This window comes from Solanum tuberosum, unplaced genomic scaffold (genome assembly GCF_000226075.1).
Source record: "Solanum tuberosum cultivar DM 1-3 516 R44 unplaced genomic scaffold, SolTub_3.0 scf00371, whole genome shotgun sequence".
Classification (NCBI taxonomy): Eukaryota; Viridiplantae; Streptophyta; class Magnoliopsida; order Solanales; family Solanaceae; genus Solanum; species Solanum tuberosum.
The window spans coordinates 61,798-81,309 of NW_006239294.1; the positions used below are offsets into that span (position 1 = coordinate 61,798).

Genomic DNA, 19,512 nt, shown 5'->3' on the forward strand with positions numbered 1-19,512 from the left:
AAAAGAACTTTATCAAAAGAAAGAGTTATCACTACAATAAAAATGATCTTTAACAACAATTAATAGTTTAATTGTCGCTAAATATGTATTTTCAAAGGCAATTGGTACTCTCTATAAATGTCCCTAAAGTCTATAGCAACATTGAATCTAATGACAATTAATTAATGTCGGTAAAGGATCTAGCACTTTTCGTTAATGTGCATATTTATTGCCAATTTTTTTTTTTTGTTATAGTGTATTTTGGACATTTGTTAGTTTCAAGAAAACGTGATCTCTTATTATGCCCAAAAAGAAGAGACGAAGCAATATGGCAAATTAGTTAACTTGCGATAAAAGAAGTAGACTAATTGTTTCTATACTAATATTCTAGGAAGAGTGCAATAGCATACAAAATGTTTGTACCTCAAAATAATATCTAGCTGTGGCAAGCAAGAGAGCAATCTGTTAGGTTCTTTTAACAATCTTCATCATTGGTTCTGTATTAGTTATCACATATTTGTTGTTGTGTGCTATGAAATATAGCACAACCCACAAGTAATTTTCCCAAAAAGTATATGAAGAAACATGTAGAAAGGAACAAAAGAGAAGATAATTTATCCTCACTGGAATTTTTAATAGAGTTAAAAAAAACTCACCAAAATAGCAAAAAGAAATTGCAATAGATACATGAATCACTATGACTTACAGTAAAAGATTAAGTTTCATGAAATAGGAGGAAGAAAACTTTGAGGAATGAAACACACTTCATAAAAGCTTAATTAATGTATTTCAATTCGACTCCTCTATAGCGAAAAAAACCTACAAATAATAGTGGCAGAAATAAAAATTTTGTTTACTAAAGAACCAAATGTAATGAATTCAACCATTTCAACACTGTTATGAGTTGTGGACTGAGATGTGCAGGAGTAATGTCGCATTGCAATTAAAATCAATTTTCTTTGTTTATATGAAGAAACCTGTAGAAAGGGACAAAAGAGAAGATCAATTTTCAATCATCCTTGCTGAAATTTTTAACAAAGTTTAAAAATAAGTCAGCAAAATAGCAAAAAGAAATTGTCATGGTTACATGAATCACTATGACTTATAGTAAAGGTTAAGCTCTATGAAATAGGAGGAAGAAAACTTTGAGGAATGAAACAAACTTCATAAGAAGCTTAATTAATGTATTTGAATTCGACTACCCTATAGCGGAAAAAAACCTACAAATAATAGTGGCAGGAAATCCTTCTATTTATAGACAACAAAGGGTAGTGAACAAATGTTTATTGTGCCTTATCGGAAAGGTCACAACTCTTTGGAAAAGTTACAATCCTTCAGAAATGTCACAACCTTTCATAAAAGTCACAATTTTTCATAAAAGTCGCAACTCTTCATAAAAGTCACAACTTTTCATAAATGTTACAACTTTTCATAAAAGTCACAAATTTTCATAAAAGGGAAAGGGCTAGTTTTGAAAAAAAATAAATTAAAAGAGAATCTTGATTTGCGGTGGCGCCACGTAGGCGGGCCTAGCATTCTTTATATATATATATATGATTATATTGTATTGTGTTGTATCTATTATATTGTATCGTATTGTTTCATTGAATAATGTCGCACATTCATAATTTGAACGATAAACATATAAGAAATTATAGGGTTCAAGGTAAAGCTATTATGAAAAAGTAGGGCAAGTGATAAAATAGAATTATTAAATAACAAGTAAAGATAAAATGACAAGAAAATATAAAGATAACGACGCGATCTCACCAAATTGGTCATTACACAAAATGGGTCTTTTCGTCATTACCTAACCATGAATCTAAACGGTACAATACTATAAAATTTAAGTAACAATCAAAATAAATAATATATTTAACAAGCAACTATCATCCCCAAAAAACACCATTCAAACAAGGTGTTAGTCAACTAGCTCGAGTTAATAATAAAAAGGAAAAAAGAGTAATAAGTATCCTTAAATTATTTTTAAAATTGTAATAAAAATACTCTAGATTTGATTTTGGTCTAAAAATTTCCTCGTCCCTTAGCAAACTAATCCAATTATGTCAATATTTTGTTAATGAATCTTTTTTCGGAAAATCAGTTATAATATCAGAAGTCAACGTACTCACTATTCTCCGAATTTGATTTATATGGAAAAAATAGAAAAACATATTTGATATATATATATATATATATATATATAATATTTAAATATAAATTTTTAATACATTATTTGCATTTTACACCCTCAAAAATAGTGAACTGTATTTTGTGCATCACCTTAGAGTCTAGAAATATATGTAGTTTAGTTCAATATAGTCGGGGCTCGGGAGGGGGTTAATAGACTTCCCACAAAGTTTGGGTATCTTATAGTAAATTTGGTCGCAATTAACACGTCTTTTTAGTTATTTTTTCTAATTAAAATAAAAATAAGATTTGATATCAGTCCTTAAAATTCAATAGATGATAGAAAATAGGAAAATTAATTATTACTTAGGTCACAAAATTTCTTATATAAACTGCCTTTAAGTGATAAGCCGAATCATATTTGAGTTCTATCACTGAGCAAATCGCTCTCTCTCTTTCGTCGGTAAGTATATTTCTTATACTAATAATTCAACATTGTTTATAAATTTATAGAATTCTAAGCAAGAAAAATTATTATTATTTTGACCAATCATTAAATTAACCATAGATCCAAAAATCATTTTGTTTTACCATTTGGTTCAAGTAGGAAATGTTATAACAAGTATATAAAATCATATTCTTTTAGTAAACATAGCGAAATTGATCTCACTTTATTATAGACCTTTTGCTTTATAGTGAATTATTATTGTTATGGGAATTTTTTTTTAAAAATGTATACGATTTAGGGCAAATGTATTCTTTGTTTTAAAAGTGTTATATTTATAATTTCATCATTGCATAAATGATTTAGATATATCTTTATCATTTTAATTATTCTTTTTAGAATTTTAATTGAAATAGAAGATATGTAGCTGTATATTTAATCATTTCACACACACAATTTTTTTATTATTTCGATGATAAATTTGTGTTTAGTGCTTTGACAATCGATTTCTTTTTCTCTCTCATCTTCTTGTCAATTTTATCATATATATATATATAAAAAAAATCTATATAAATGTAATAATAAATTGCATTTTGGTCGTTTAGGATTGTTGTGAATAATATCGAATTTTGAGATTTCAAGGATTGTTTTTAATTTCAATCGTTTTTTTATAATTGATTTTTAAAATTTTTTTAGTCGAAAAAAATACATGTGAGTCAATATAACGTTGGAGGTATGAATAGGTCATTTCCTTGACAAAGAGTATATATTTTCTAGCAATCACACTCACCTCAATTAGTTGAAAATGTGTATTTTATACCATGATATAATCACGCTGCATTATTAATTAATAATATAAAGAAATACAAAATAATTTTGCTAATATACAAAAACACTTTATTTACTTTGACCGCGAGCTATATCAATTCAAATATTTTATGATAAAAACTTGTTCATAACAAAGTAATTTTATTAACCTAATACATATACCTCATGTATCTAAAGAAACATTATTTTATTTTTATTAAATCACTTAGAAGTCGTTAAATGTGAGGCATAATGTATAAAAATCTTGAGATAAAATGTAGAATATATTATTTTATCACATATCTGATTGGAGGTATCAAATAGTCTTGGATTATTTATTTCATCATTTTTACCATAATGAGGAAATAAATTATCTCATATATATAATAATAAAATATTTAAAATAACTTATTCCTAACCGAACGACCACTAAATATTTTTCATGATGATAGTAGAGACCTTATTCATTTAGAATTTGTTTACTCTTAAAACTTCATTATACACATAATTACTTCCACCCCACCCCCACGCCCACCCCCACTGCTTCCTTCCTACTGTGTTTTCATCATTATCTATCATCAGCATCCTTTAATTTTCATGTATTTATTTATGTAAAAACACACAAACACACACTGAACTAGGTGTGTATTGTGTAAATATTCAACGCAGAATTATCAAGAAAGAAGAAGAAAGTAATTTAATTAAAGAAAAGAGATAAAGATCGATTAAACTCCACCGCTTTTAGGTACCCAAGAACTGATTTTTTTCATATTTTTCTTATTTATTGTGTAAAAAGTGATTATGGGTCTTCAAATTTTTGGCTTATTTAACTTATTAAGCATCTGGGTAGAGGTTATTTATCATAAAGATGTCGTCTTTTTGGAAATTGCTTCAAGCTGATCGGCTGTTCTTGAATTGCAGTGACTATGAATGGTTATATTATGCTTAAATCAGTTGGGAGTTTTTGTGGGGTTGTTTTGTTTTTCAGTTTTGGTGGTTGAAACAATGTGTTTCTTTGCTAATTTTAGTGTTTTTGTAGTGATATAAGTTTGAATTGTTTGTTTGTTTGTTTTACTATATGATCAAATATGTTACACTACGATGACTTTACTTTGGAGGCTAAACTATGTAGGTATATTATGCTTAAATCACTTAGTAGTTTTTCTGGGGTTCCTTTGTTTTCATTCTTTGTGGTTGAAACAATGTATTTGTTTGCTAATTTTAGTGTTTTTGTAGTGCTATAAGCTTGCATTGTTTGTTTGTTTTACTGGATGATCAAACATATTACACTATGATGACTTAACATTGGAGGCTAAACTATGCATGTATATATTATGCTTAAATCAGTTGGGAGTTTTTCTGGGGTTGTTTTGTTTTTCATTCTTTTTGGTTGAAACAATGTATTTGGTTGCTAATTTTAGTGTTTTTGTAGTTTTGTAAGCTTGTTTTGTGTGTTTGTTTTACCAAATGATCAAACATTCTCAAACACATAACACTATGATGACTTTGCTTTGGAGGCTCTCCTTGTCGCTAGTTAATTTGTTGTGACTAGTTTTTTGTCCTTCGATTTTTGTTACTGTAGTTCTATTATGGTATTATTTGGTTGTTGTAGTTACTGTTCAACATGGTTTGTTAGGATTTTACATCCATTACTTCTTTTTCTGGATTGCTTTGGTCTGTTTTTTGCTGAGCCAAGTGTCTGCATACTCTTTACTCCCCCAAAACTCCATTTCGTGCGACTACACTGGGTATGTTGTTGCATATATGGATCCCATTATTTGAGAATTCCAAGATTTTGTTTCCATGGATCAATCAGTGAATGGATTATGTAATAAAGTTGTGCTATTTATACCAGGAGAAGTTGGCTGATATAATTCCCAATCAGTCAACTAGGCTTCAATCTGAAATAGTTGTAGTCTGCTTTATGAAACTAGTATATCCATTTTGCTTGTTCGAGTGTTTTGATCCTAAATTTTGTTTAGATGTACGAAAATTCAATCTGCTTATGTTTTGGTGCATTTGAGAATGATAATAGGCTGTTAAGAGTGAAGTGCTTATAATATTGACAGGAAAACATATAGAACTGGCTTGGTGTTGTTTCATGGGAAACCGGGGGCAGAAAAGGACTGAAAATGTTGATGAACTGCCTGCCGATAAGCGACCCTGTAGCTCAACAGATTTCAGGCCTAGTACTTCCAACTCAGTGATTCCTACTACAATGAGTTCCATACACGAAAGTCACCATGGTGATATAGACACATCATCATCATCATCATCATCATCCACTTCAGGGTCAAGTGAAGGTGAAAAGGACTCTGCTTATGGATCTTGTGAATCTGATAATACTTATAGGGACTATTACAGGCGGCAATTAATGGGCAATCAGAGCAAATTCAATGGAGTTTTGGAAAGATTGAGCAAAGAATCTGAAGAATCAGCACTGTTGGCTGCTCTTACGGAGCTATGTGATTTGTTATCGTTTTCTCCTGATAGTTCGATGTCGAACGTAATGGCAGATTTATTTTCTCCCGTTCTTGTAAGATTGGCTAGATATGAGAGCAATCCTGAAATAATGCTATTAGCAATCAGGGCAATGACTTATTTATGTGAAGTTCATCCTCGTTCTTCGGCCTCCCTTGTCAATCATGACGCAGTTCCTGCCCTTTGCCAAAGACTAAGGGACATTGAGTTTTTGGATGTGGCTGAACAGGTATGATGAAATTGTTTATCAATAATTCTTTTTTTTGTGTGTGTTAAATTAAAGAGTAGAAGGCTTTTTAGATGTTCTCCTGCGATTTTATTTTTTATTTTTTGAGTTATCCTGTGATTGATTTTTTCCCTCTTCAACTTAGTGTCTGCAAGCACTAGAGAAAATCTCGCGGGAGCAACCTATAGTGTGTTTGCAATCTGGGGCTATAATGGCCATTTTACATTACATTGATTTCTTTTCGACAAGTGAGCAGGTAAAGCAATAACATTAACAATCTGCTATAGATAAACTGATGATATTGAGGTTGAAATGTTTATTTTCTTCTGTTTGTTTCTTTTATCTGTTGCAGAGGAAGGCACTCTTAACTGTCGTAAATATTTGTAAAAAGCTTCCCTCCGGATGTCCTCCACCTTTAATGGAGGCGGTTCCCGTTTTGTGCAATCTTCTTCTATATGAGGATAGACAGGTATAATTTGTGGAAAGTTGTTCCTGGACTGATCCCTCTTAATTATTCAGTGTTACACTGTTATAACATTGAAATGGTTTCTTTATCTTTCAGCTTGTTGAGAGCGTAGCAACTTGTTTGATTAGAATAGTCGAGCAGGCATGCCATTCTTCAGAGAAGCTGGACCAACTGTGTAACCACATGCTGGTTCAGCAAGTCACACATCTCATAGAGTTGAATGGAAGAACAACAGTTAGCCAATCAGTTTATGTTGTAAGATCTTGAAGTGTATTTTAGTTGCTGACATCAGATATGAATATCCCTAATCTACATTCTTCAGTGTCTTGGTTTATATGTAATTTTTTCCCTTCATGTTAGGGTTTAATTGGGTTACTTGTCAAACTGGCTGCTGGCTCTATTGTTGCTGTCAAGACTCTCTTTGAACTTAACATCAGCCACATATTAAAGGACATTTTATCCACTCATGACTTCTCACATGGGGTGCCTTCTACTCTGATGGTTGATGGGCATTATAATCAGGTGCTTTATAAAGTTCCCTTATTCTTTTAATTGTTGATTGTGATGTTTGTTTAGATGAAACTATTTCGCAGCTATATATGATAAGGGAGTTGTAGCATAGAATTGACCCCAACAATAATAATATACTTAGTATAACCTCACAAGTGGGGTTTGGGGAGGGTAAAATTGTAACACAGACCTTAACCCTACCTTTGTGGGCATAAATTGACCCCAAAAAATAAAAAAGAGATTAAAGTGGAGTGAGAAGTGTCGAGACGAAAATTGTACATAAGCTTCTCAAAATTGCTGCTCTCTGTCTCGTTTTTCCAAATAATATAAATGCAATCACGCATTGATATCTTTCTCAAACATTTTGGTCCCCATCATAAGAACTGATGGCTTAAGCTCCATAGAATAGTGCATGTTTGAAAAAGGAGAGACCCAAATTTAGAGAATTAAGTCTGCCTTAGGATTTTCAGCAATGGGTCAAGAAAAGGCATTTAAGTGGTGCTAATGGGGCTCTAACTTGGGACCTCATATAAACCTCGAACCCCCCTGGCAATTGCTTTGGAGATATTCCTTGTGTCGAGAAGTTAATATCATATACATATTTTAATTTTTTCAAAAATGTAGTTTACCTATACAAAGTAAAATTTTCCAACAAATGGGGTTTCATTTGACAGATAGTTCTCTGTTGCCTGGTAGTTTGAGGAAAGATACCAAAGTAATATTAGTTTAGTAGAGCACGAACTTTGTGCTTTCTTTATTGACTTGTGTACATGCACTTGCTTGAGTTTTACTTGTCACGAGTTGGAAAAAGAGGGACCAATGAGGTCATGCTGTATTTCTTGAATGATATTTAGGTCTTCTTTTTTTCTGTGGAAAATAAGTGATCTGTCTTTGCTTCATTCAGTTTTAGTATGGAACTCATGGATTGCTATTAGAGGAGCTACATGGTGTTCTCGTTGGAATAGATAGAATATGGAAGTATGGTGCAATCATGATGAAAACTTATTATTATTCAAGTGTAAATGATCTGGACCAACCGCATTGATAACCAAGTTTGTGGCAGCTAAGATCTACAGTAAGATTAAGGGTTAAGAGAACCATTTCTTCATTTGAAAGAGAAGGAAGAATAGTAGGAGTATGAATTAGAAGGGAGTGTAGAGGAATACCACCATAAATTTGATGTGCAAGTCTTGACTTGGAATTATGGAGTAGAGGAATACCACCATAAATTTGATGTGCAAGTCTTGATTTGCTTATAAGTAATTATAATTTCATCGATACTGGGGAAGATCCCATATAACAAGAGGTATAGCAAAAGTAGAGAATCCTCTGCTCAAAGAGGAACCTCATGGGTGAACCAAAAGACATCTAAAATACGAGGCTATTCCACAGAAGTATGAATCAAGATCTTTCCCTTCAAAAGATCTCTTATTTCCTCCTTCACTCCTATGCTTAATGAATGAAGTAGCTTTTCTTACCTTTTAGTTGTAAGACTTTCAGAGAGGGAAATAGGAAAGAGATGGTTGAAAGGTGGCTGAAAACTGAAAAAGAAAAATCATCTCAAATGAAAAGGAGTTATCTAGATTTTTCCATATAAAATGTTGTAAATCATGCATCTAATCATCTAAACAAACAGTTAGCCTACAGTGGTAGGATCATCAACAGTTCATTTTTTTACCCCCTTTCAAACAATGTTGAGCTTTGCTTGCAATTAGGGGTCTCAAATGGGCGAGTTGAGTTGAAATTGGAGATATTAAAATGGGTTGAAATAGAAATTGGATTGGGTCCTAGCCCGCCTAAGTTTACTTTGGGCTCAAATGGGCTTAAACACGGGTTGGGTCTTGACCCACCTAATTTGACCCGATTAATCTCAATAATTTTAATATATCATTATTTAAGTTTTATGACCACAATTTGAATTTGAACTCAGGATAAAATTTAAAAAAAGAAGTTACAAATGGATAGATAAATCTTAAAAGATATAAAATAGATAGTAATTCATACCTTCAATATATAGGAACATACATTACATTACATCAATGCAAATAAAGAGTCTTAAAATGGGTTGAAATTGGAGATTAAATTGGTCTCAATTGAGGATTCTCTTAAAATGGGTTAAAACTTGAATGAGTTGAGATTGAACCCATTTCAAATTATCTTGAGCCCAATTCTTAAAATTTTGGGCGGGTTACCTATAATTGGGCTCTTTTTTGACACCCCTACTTGCAATATAAGTAATTTCCTTTGGTATAGCTTTGTTGACACCCCTTTAATTTATGAAATGGCAGTACCTTGGCTCATATCTTGTTAGATGGTATGATTGTACATGTGATGACTGCTGAAGGAAAAGAGTTGTATTGTCTTTGTCCTCAGGTAGATGAAGTTCTCAAGTTGTTAAATGAACTTCTTCCTCCCATATCCAGAGAGCAGAATATCAAGCTAGCCGAAGACAAGGAAGATTTCCTCATCAACCATCCGGATCTTCTGGAGAAATTTGGGTTTCATTTACTTCCTGTGCTGATCCAGGTGGTTATACTTATTTGTGGTATATAAATTAGCTTGCTCTAGCTTCCCCTGACTCTTTTTTAATCGTTAAACAGGTGGTCAATTCTGGCATGAATTTAAATGCATGGTTTGGCTGTCTCTCTGTCATCAATAAGTTGGTTTATTTCAGCAAATCTGACAGGCTTGAATTTCTTCAAGATACTAACATTTCAAGGTGAGATGCTTTTGCTTCTTCCATGTTTTAAGCAAAAATTTAGTTTCTTCTTCTATTAGTCTAAATTGACTTCTCTGTATCTTACAGCTTCTTAGCAGGAGTTTTTACTCGCAAAGATCCTCATGTTCTGATACTAGCCCTTCAAATTGTTGATAAGCTACTAGAGAAGCTCTCTCATATTTTCTTGGCCTCATTTGTTAAGGAAGGTGTTCTTTTTGCTGTTGATGCACTTCTTTCCCCGGAAAAATGTTCGCAGTCTCTGTTTTCAACCAATGGTGTTCAAGCATCAGATGAAGCCGGCCAAGGATCAGTACCACCTACTGCAGTAAATTGTCTTTGTTTTGCTTCTGATGCTGTTCAGACTCCAACAGGACCAGAATCAAGGACTTGCAAGATAGAGAAAGAGACTGTCCAAAGTCTTGCTAGGCATATCAAGACCAATTACTTTGCAACAGACTCAATGAACCCCAGATTAGGAATAACCGATGTTCTTCAGAAGCTCAAGACTCTTTCTTCTCAGTTAACTGATCTGGTTCACAAATTTAGTAGCAGCATTGCTCCTTCTCAAGAGAAAGAAGACTTTTACCCTGTTTTGCATCAAATTATGTCAGAGTTAAATGGGAATAATGCCATTTCTACATTCGAGTTCATTGAGAGTGGAGTTGTGAAGTCTCTAGTAAATTACCTCTCCAATGGCCAATACTTGGGAAAAAAGGTAGATGGTGATGTCTCAGTAAATCAGCTGTATATTATAGAAAATAGATTTGAGCTGTTTGGTAGATTACTTTTGGATAACTCTGGCCCGCTTGTGGAGAACTCCACTTTTCTAGCTTTGATAAGGAGATTGCATAGTGCACTTAGCTCTGTTGAAAACTTCCCAGTCATCAGTCATGCATCTAAGCTACGAAACTCATATGCTACAATCCCATATGGGCATTGTACTCCATATCCTTGTCTGAAGGTCCAGTTTGTGAAGGGAGAGGGGGAGTCATCACTTGTTGATTATCCGGAGAGTGTTGTGAATGTAGATCCCTTTTCGCTGTTGGAAACAATTGAGGGATACCTGTGGCCAAAAGTGAGTAGAAAGAAAAGTGAAAAGTTGAATCCACCCACTCTGGATTTGGAGGAAGAGTCACCATCTCGTGTATCACAAGATGTAAGCACGTCTCAAGGTAAAAATCCAGGACCCATGGAATCGGACACCACTTCCACAGATTCCCATGAAACGCAGGTTGGTTTATCATTTTTTTCCTTTTTTGTACTTGTTGTTCCTCAATCTGTTATGTTTAGACTTTCTATTTAGTGGCAATGAGCTTCCTCATCCAAAATTCCTGTGGTTCTCTTTCAGGTTGTGAAGAATAACTTGCAATTATTTGCTGAAGTGGAAACTGTGGATGTAGAACAAACAAAGAGTGTTCCAATGGATATTTCAGATGTTAATGCAGTAAGTCTTTTCCTTCGCTAACAGTTTTAACAAGTTATATCTTATGTATTTTTGAGTATGTCCTCGATTCTTGCTTTGCGATGGGTGACATTGTTATATCTTTTAAGTGATTTTGTATTATGCTTTGAATAGCTACAGAATCTTAATTGACTGTCTCAAATCAACCTGATCCTCTGAATTCTGTCATATCCCTGATGTTATGTTTGCGCTGATGCCTTGTAGGAGTCTTTGAAGAAAGGAAGATTGAATTCATCTGAAGATGATAGTAGTACAAGTTTGGAGTGTACTGGATGTTGTGATGATGAAAATGTTGCACCTAAATTGATATTCTACCTGGAGGGACAGAAGTGGAACCACAAGTTGACCCTATATCAAACTGTACTCCTGCAGCAGATTAAAGCAGAGAATGACATCACTACTAATTCAAGCATATGGAGTCAAGTACACAGGGTGACCTACAGAAGATTTGTGAGACATAAACCAGGATGTCCTCAGAGTTGCAAACATGCTGTACATTCTACTCCATCTGAGAAACCTACAGCATGGTGGCAGTACACCCCATCTTTCTCTAGCATGTTCGGTTCTGAAATGGTTGATCTTGAGAAATCAAGTCCAACTTATGATATCTTATTTCTTCTTAGAAGCTTGGAAGGTTTGAACAGGTTCAGTTTTCATCTTGGGTCTCGAACAAAACTATATGCTTTTGCTGAAGGAAAGACTACCAATTTTGGTGATATTAAGGTCACAAATTCTGATCTCCCTCAGAATGAATTTGCAAGCACTAAATTGACAGAGAAAATAGAACTGCAAATGAGGAATCCCTTTTCTGTTTCCATAGGTGGTTTGCCACCTTGGTGTGAACAATTGGTTAATTCATGCCCCTTTTTGTTTGGTTTCGAAGCAAGATGCAAGTATTTCCGCCTTGCTGCATTTGGTCGACAGCCAATTCAGCCTGAATCATCGTCTCATAATACGGCTGCAGGCATGAGCGGTAGGCACCAAAACAGTAGTGTTTTACGCCGGAAAAAATTATTAGTTCATCGAAGTAGAATTTTGGATTCTGCTAGGCAGATGATGGACCTCCATGCCAATCAGAAGGTTGTCATTGAGGTGGAATATAATGATGAGGTTGGTACTGGTCTTGGTCCGACGCTAGAATTTTTTACCTTGGTCAGTCATGAGTTCCAGAAGATTGGGCTAGCGATGTGGAGAGGTGATCACATGGCTCATGGCAGCGTGAGTGTAGAGGAGGAATCTGGAATTATTTTCTCTCCTTTTGGTCTGTTCCCCCGCCCATGGTCACCTTCACCCCATTCATTAAATGGCCTAGAGTTCTCTGAAGTGCTGAAAAAGTTTGTGCTTCTGGGCCAGATAGTTGCGAAGTCTCTTCAAGATGGCAGGGTTCTAGATCTTCGGTTATCCAGAGCATTTTACAAGCTTCTTCTTGGGAAGGTATGCTCCATGCTTTAGTAGACATCCTTGTTAGTTCTAGTTCTTGAGTTCTCCTTATGTTCTCTTCTTTTTGTAGGAACTCACTGTGTATGACATCCCGTCATTTGACCCTGAACTTGGTGGAGTTCTCCTAGAATTTCAGGCTCTTGTTGAAAGAAAAAGACATCTGGAATCACATCCTGAGGGAAAATCATCGTTAGACCTAGAACTTAATTTCCGGAATACAAAAATTGGTGATCTTTGTCTTGACTATACTCTTCCTGGCTATCCAGATTATGTCCTTAATTCTGCATCTGATGCAAAAACGGTTAGCACTCTACAAGTTGATGCCTGATATTTTTTGAGATTCTAACAGGCTAATCATTGAAGTTGATGACTTGTTTCTAGGTTGACTCCTCTAACTTAGAGGAATATGTTTTACTCGTTGTGGATGCTACTCTAAATTCTGGAATTTCAAGACAAATTGGAGCATTCAAGTCGGGCTTTGATCAGGTCCGCCTCCATCAGTCTACCTTTTAGTATAAACTATTGAAGTAATAGTTCTTCAACTATAGTTTGCATAAGTTTCAGTTTATGATCAACTTCTATGAAGTCTGATCTACTTACCTAATCAATTGACAATTGGATGCAAGAGAATACTCCCTGGAAGAAATAATTCCAGAAATTTATAGGAGAGGCCATGTAGGTTTTTATCACGCCTTAAGATTTGCAGGTCATTTGAGATAATTTTCATCTGGTACATGAACACTAACAACACAGTCAAATTCATCATGTGGTGATCCCCAATATGTAACTTCCATCTGTATTTGAAATACTATACCGCTGTTATTTCTTCTTATATAAATGGCAGAATTTTGGAGCTACTTCATCAAATCAAATAATCAGTTTCTATTGCCATAAGATTTAGTAGGAATTCTAAACGCGGTTTGCGGGTTACTCATTTGTTCTGTCTTAACCTTTTCTAAAACCAATAGTTTTCATCTTCAATGTTGTTGATTCCTCAGGTTTTCCCCATCAGACATCTTCAGGTTTTCACTGAAGATGAATTAGAGAGACTATTGTGCGGAGAGTGTGGATTCTGGAACGTAAGTTGTGTTTTCTGAGCAGCTGATGGGTATTACTTAAAGATCGATCTCCTGTTTGTTTTTTAAAACCGATTTTTGTTGTTTTGGGCAGTCCAATGAGCTTCTGGATCACATCAAGTTTGACCATGGATACACTGCCAACAGTCCTCCAGTTTTAAATGTTCGTACAGTCCTATCTTCTTAGATTTTTATTCTTTAATGGAACCAATTGCTACTAATGACAATTGACTTACTGCAAATCTGTAGTTACTTGAAATTATGAAGGAATTTGACAGCAAGCAACAGAGAGCATTCCTGCAGTTTGTGACTGGTGCACCTAGACTGCCTCCAGGGGGTCTGGCATCTCTTAGCCCAAAGTTAACAATCGTTCGGAAGGTACTTCCAGTAGATTTCCTGAGTGCTTAATAGACGAAACAAAAAGATGTTCGCATTATTATGTTACTTCCTGCTTTAATGTCTACTGTTTTGGTTTGTCGCAGAGTTGCAGTGTTTGGGTCGACGCTGACCTACCTAGTGTGATGACATGTGCCAATTATCTCAAGCTACCACCTTACTCTTCAAAAGTCAGCTCCTTTCTCTTTCACTCCCTTGTGTGAGATATCTTTTCTTTATTATTTGACAAAAGAAGTAACTCCTTTTTCCCGTGAAATTTTGCAGGAGAAAATGAAGGAAAAGCTGTTATATGCCATAATGGAAGGACAAGGCTCATTCCATCTTTCATAGGTTCCCTGGCTTGATCAATCAGGTACATAGTTTGTGAATAGTATAGTTCAGAGTAGGTGGTGGCTTAGAAGATCGTGGCAGCGGGTGGTTTGTGGAGTTGAAGGAGAGCTGGTTACTGCTGCTGGCCTAACTAAACTTGGTGGTTGTGCAGACATCAATGGTTTATTAGTTATTAGTATAAAAATTATAAGTAGATAGTCCAGTTCTTGAAGGAGAATTATACAGTGAAAAGTTCTTTGGGGGAAGGGGGTTAAAGCTTTGTTGGTAAACTATGTATCAGGAAACAATTGTGGACACATATATTTCTTTTAAGGTCAGTTTGATAGAAAGATGAAACTTTCTTATTATGTTCCTTCTTTTTGGTTTCATTTCTCTTCTTGAGCTTACAAACTTGGTCGGAAATGCCTGTTTTGAGCTCGCTTAGATAGATGTTCCTGCTGATCTCGACTTTAGATATTGTCAACTTCTGACTATCCACGCGGAGTTTGACACTTTTCTTGTCTGATTTATCTTTATATGTCCGGTCTTTGTATCCCTGTTTTGATCGAAAGATCTTTTTCGATGTGCTATCACTATAAAGATCTTGAAATTGCAAGATTTATTGCAATTTGTTGGAGTACAAGAAAATGTACTTTTGGTCTTTGAAGGCCAAATTCAGAACCAGTAAAAGTTTCCCTCAAAACACTTTTTTTTATGTTGCTTTTTTCAGGTCTTACTGTAGTCTACTATTGAGATGCAATACGGATACTTTTGATATTTTGCATATGCAATATTTGACTTACATGTCAATTTATTTTTTAACTTCTTAAACTTCGGTCACTCAAATATCTTTCACATAAAATGAGATGAAGGGGTACTTTTACATTGCGTATTTCGATCCTATACATTATACAAGTGTAGTTTGCTATGGGTTTCAAAATGTGTAAAATTAGAATGATATACTCATAACATTTCAATCCTATACAAGTGTAGCTTTGCTATGATTTTCAAAACGTATAGAACTAGAAAGATATACTCCTTACATTTTAATTCACTATCTTGTTTTCCTTTTTAGTTTTTTTAAAAAAAAAAAAGAAATCACTTTTCATATTTATCATGTTAGCCAACACTCTCATTTACTCAAATCTCTTAATAGTCCAAAAAGTGTCTTAATCTAGACATACTTCAAATTGGAAGTACTATTCACCCACACTCCAAAAAGAACAAAAAAGAAAAAATATAATCTTCCCTGGGGTTTGAGGGGTGTGTGTACAAGAACCACCCAATAAATGATTGTCAAACAAGAGGAAGAAAATATCCCTTACGCCCCCACCCCCACCCCCACCCCAACCCCACACACACACCCCACAAAAAAAAAAGGCTCCCAAAGGAAATACTCCCTCTGTCCTTAATTACTTGTCCATTTTTTTCTTTTTAGTTGTCCCTAATTACTTGTCTATTTTGACAAATCAAGAAAGGATAAAAAAATTTTTATCTATTATACCCTCAGTTAATTACTTTGAAAAAGGTAAAACTTTTTGAAAATGGTAAGTTCACTATGTCAATACTTGTTTTTTTAATAGGTGTGTCAATTTAAAGTGGACAAGTAATTAGGGCCAGAAGAAAGTAACATTTACCCACCATGCATATTTTAATTATTTCAGTACTTGAAACATCTAAGCTATTTATAATTATTTAATTAAACAAATGAGTTCTGATATCAACCACACACTCAATTAGTCCATCTTAATAATCCAAAAAATGTCTTAATCTAGACATGCTCCAAGTAGATGGCACCTTCCATCCACACTCCAAAAAGAACAAAAAGATGTGAAAATATCCCATTCTTCTAGATATTTTTTTTAATTTTTTTCCATAAAAAAAAACATAATATATAAACAACACCTCAAATTAGATTTTAACCAACAAATAAACAGTTTAACTTTGATCGTGTATATTTAAACACCTCAACTTAATCTCTCAACGGACAATCAAACACTTCAACCCATCTTCACTATGTCTCGTGGATATCTAATACTAACTTGACACAATAATTTTTGAATGTGTCTAAATAATTATTTTATATGTTGTAGTGTTCAATTGCTATATAAGAGACAAAATGAAGTGTCTAAATATGCTTACTCAGTTGTGTTGTGTCCGTCCCCGCCCCCTCAAAAAAAATAAAAATCAAGAAGAAGAGTGTAAGTACAAGAGCCACCAGCAAAATCTCAATTTGATTTCAACTGACAATTAAATCCTTCAATTCATCTTTACTATGTCTCGTGGACATCTAAATACTAATTTGACATAATAATTTTTGAATGTGTCTAGATGATTATTTTGTATGACACGATTGAAATGTTATGATACTCGATTGTGTTGTGTCCAATCACCCCCCCTCCCCACCCCCAAAATAAAAATCAAGAAAAGAGTGAAAGTACAAGAACCACCAACTAAACCCCATTACGTAGTTCATCCCTTCTCCACCCAAAACCCCTCAACCCCAAAAATAAACACCTTATCACCATTTCCTCAATTTGAAACAACTTCTCCCTCTCCTTTCTCTTCTTCCCCAAATGTTCAAGAATTCATGACAACTCTACTACCCCCCACCCCCCTTTCACCCCCTTCCTCAACTTCACCATTTCCCTTCACCCAAAATCTCATCTTTAACTCCTTCTCCTCTTCAACCCTCACTTGTAAAGCTACCAATAGCTCATTTCAACCTCACCCCACTTCCAATCCCTCCAACCCCACTTCCTTAATCACCTCCAAGAACTCATTTTCAGCTTCCCCTGACAATACCCTTTTGACCCTTTTGCAGCAAAGGAAGACTGATGAAGCTTGGTTATACTACACCAAGAATCTTGATCAACAACTCCCAAACCCCACTTGTCTTAGCCGTTTAGTTTCTCAATTATCTTACCAAAACTCCACTATCAGCCTCCGCCGTGCTCAGTCAATCATCCAACGCCTCCGCCATGAACGGCAACTCCACCGCCTCGACGCGAATTCCCTTGGACTTCTTGCTAGTGCTGCAGCTAAAGGTGGACATGTTCTTTATGCTGCTTCTATTATTAAGTCAATGTTGAAATCTGGTTATTTACCTCATGTTAAAGCTTGGAGTTCTGTTGTTAGTCGTCTTGCATCCTCTGGTGATGATGGTCCAATTGAGAGTTTGGGTCTTTTTCGTGCCGTTACTAAAAGGATTCGTAGGTTGTCTAATCTTGATTTGGTTAAGCATTCGCTGCCTGATACAGCCGCGTATAATGCTGTGTTGAATGCTTGTGCTAATCTTGGTGATAAAAATAGATTCTTGGAGTTGTTTAATGAAATGAGTGAGTTTGATTGTGAGCCTGATGTTTTGAGTTATAATGTGATGATTAAGCTTTGTGCCAGAGGTGATAGGAAGGATTTGCTTGTTTTCGTATTGGAAAGGATACTTGAGAAAGGAATTCCATTGTGTATGTCAACATTTCAGTCTCTTGTTGCTGCTTATGTTGGTTTTGGTGATTTGGTTACTGCTGAAAAAGTTGTTCAGGCAATGAGGGAAGGGAGGAGAGATTTGTGTAAGATGCTAAGAGAGGGTAATGTGGAAGAGGTGTGTTTGAATGATAGTGATGTGTTTGACAAGTTGCTCCCAAATTCTGTTAATTGGAGAGATAATGAGCCACCGGAGTTGTCTAGAGTGTTTGAACCGAATTCTAGGATGTATACGACTTTAATGAAAGGTTATATGAATGCTGGCCGTGTTACAGATATGGTGAGGATGTTAGAGGCAATGAGACATCTAGGAGATAGTGAGAGCCATCCGGACCATGTCACTTACACGACGGTTATTTCTGCATTTGTGAAGCAAGGTTTAATGGATAGGGCACGGGAGGTGCTGGCCGAGATGGTCAGGATTGGTGTCCCTGCTAATAGAGTAACTTACAATGTTTTGATCAAAGGATATTGCCAACAGCTGCATATTGACATGGCAGAAGAGCTGATTAAAGAGATGATTGATACTGGAATAGAGCCTGATGTGGTTTCTTATAACACAATCATTGATGGATGTATATTGGTAGATGACTGTGCAGGAGCTCTTTCTTACTTCAACGAGATGAGAGCGAGAGGTATTGCTCCGACCAAAGTAAGTTACACCACTTTGATGAAAGCTTTTGCCTCGTCTGGTCAGGCTAAGCTAGCTAACAAGGTGTTTGACGAGATGCTTAAAGACCCTCGAGTGAAGGTTGATTTGGTGGCTTGGAATATGTTGGTAGATGCATACTCTAAGCTGGGAAAGGTTGAGGAAGCAAAGAGTGTGATTGAGAGGATGAAAGAAAACGGATTCTACCCGAATGTGGCCACTTATGGCAGTCTTGCAAATGGGATTGCTTTGGCTAGGAAGCCAGGAGAAGCGCTCTTGCTTTGGAATGAGATAAAACAGAGGTGCGGAATGGGAAATGGAGAGGAGTCTATTCCCTCTTCAGGCGTCCCGCCATTGGAACCTGATGAAGGACTGTTGGATACTTTGGCAGATATATGTGTCAGGGCGGCTTTCTTCAAGAAAGCTTTGGAAATCGTTGCTTGCATGGAGCAACACGGGATACCACCAAATAAGACCAAGTTTACTAGGATCTACGTCGAGATGCATTCAAGGATGTTTACTAGTAAGCATGCGTCGAGAGCTAGACAGGACAGGAGAAAGGAACGCAAACGAGCAGCTGAAGCATTCAAGTTCTGGTTGGGATTGCCCAACTCCTATTATGGAAGTGAGTGGCGCCTTGATTCAGTAATCGACGATGAATACAAATCCGAATAATTGAAGATGAAAACATAGGTATTAAACTTGAATATATAGATTTGAAAGTTTGTTGTGTTATACACAGTTGAAATATAATCTGATACAGCTTTCTCCTCGATTATAGTATAGTTGGAAGGCAGGAATTTAATGTAATGAAGCCCTGATATAACCACACTCTGTATTCTATGTATGATGATCAATAGCAATTATACTTTTTTGTTTTACCAAAGTTCATAAGGTGTATACATCAATTAATGGGTTACATAATGCTGTACTT

At 35.2% G+C, this 19,512-nt stretch overlaps 2 protein-coding genes across 2 annotated transcripts; both read left to right on the forward strand.

Annotated features, from left to right (window-relative positions):
• Nucleotides 1-3,889: 3,889 nt before the first annotated feature.
• LOC102581024 (E3 ubiquitin-protein ligase UPL4) lies at nt 3,890-14,814 on the forward strand. The gene is made up of 18 exons (XM_006361711.2): nt 3,890-4,106; nt 5,431-6,071; nt 6,214-6,324; nt 6,421-6,537; nt 6,631-6,789; nt 6,895-7,056; nt 9,418-9,570; nt 9,645-9,763; nt 9,851-10,994; nt 11,112-11,207; nt 11,430-12,659; nt 12,736-12,966; nt 13,047-13,151; nt 13,664-13,744; nt 13,836-13,904; nt 13,991-14,119; nt 14,224-14,307; nt 14,402-14,814. The coding sequence occupies exons 2-18, from the start codon at nt 5,463-5,465 to the stop codon at nt 14,465-14,467; spliced, it is 4,665 nt and encodes a 1,554-aa protein (XP_006361773.1). The 5' UTR covers nt 3,890-4,106; nt 5,431-5,462; the 3' UTR covers nt 14,468-14,814.
• A 2,070-nt stretch (nt 14,815-16,884) lies between these two features.
• On the forward strand, nt 16,885-19,467 carry LOC102581364 (pentatricopeptide repeat-containing protein At3g09650, chloroplastic). Its single transcript, XM_006361712.2, has one exon. It carries the CDS (start codon nt 17,037-17,039, stop codon nt 19,251-19,253), a length of 2,217 nt encoding a protein of 738 aa, XP_006361774.1. The 5' UTR covers nt 16,885-17,036; the 3' UTR covers nt 19,254-19,467.
• The last annotated feature ends 45 nt before the right edge of the window (nt 19,468-19,512 follow it).

Coding starts and splice junctions, on each gene's coding strand:
- LOC102581024 (XM_006361711.2), top strand. CDS start 5,463: ATGGGAAACCGGGGGCAGAAAAGGACTGAAAATGTTGATGAACTGCCT. Junction 11,208..11,429: donor ATATTTCAGATGTTAATGCA/GTAAGTCTTTTC, acceptor GATGCCTTGTAG/GAGTCTTTGAAGAAAGGAAG. Junction 12,967..13,046: donor CTGCATCTGATGCAAAAACG/GTTAGCACTCTA, acceptor ACTTGTTTCTAG/GTTGACTCCTCTAACTTAGA.
- LOC102581364 (XM_006361712.2), top strand. CDS start 17,037: ATGACAACTCTACTACCCCCCACCCCCCTTTCACCCCCTTCCTCAACT.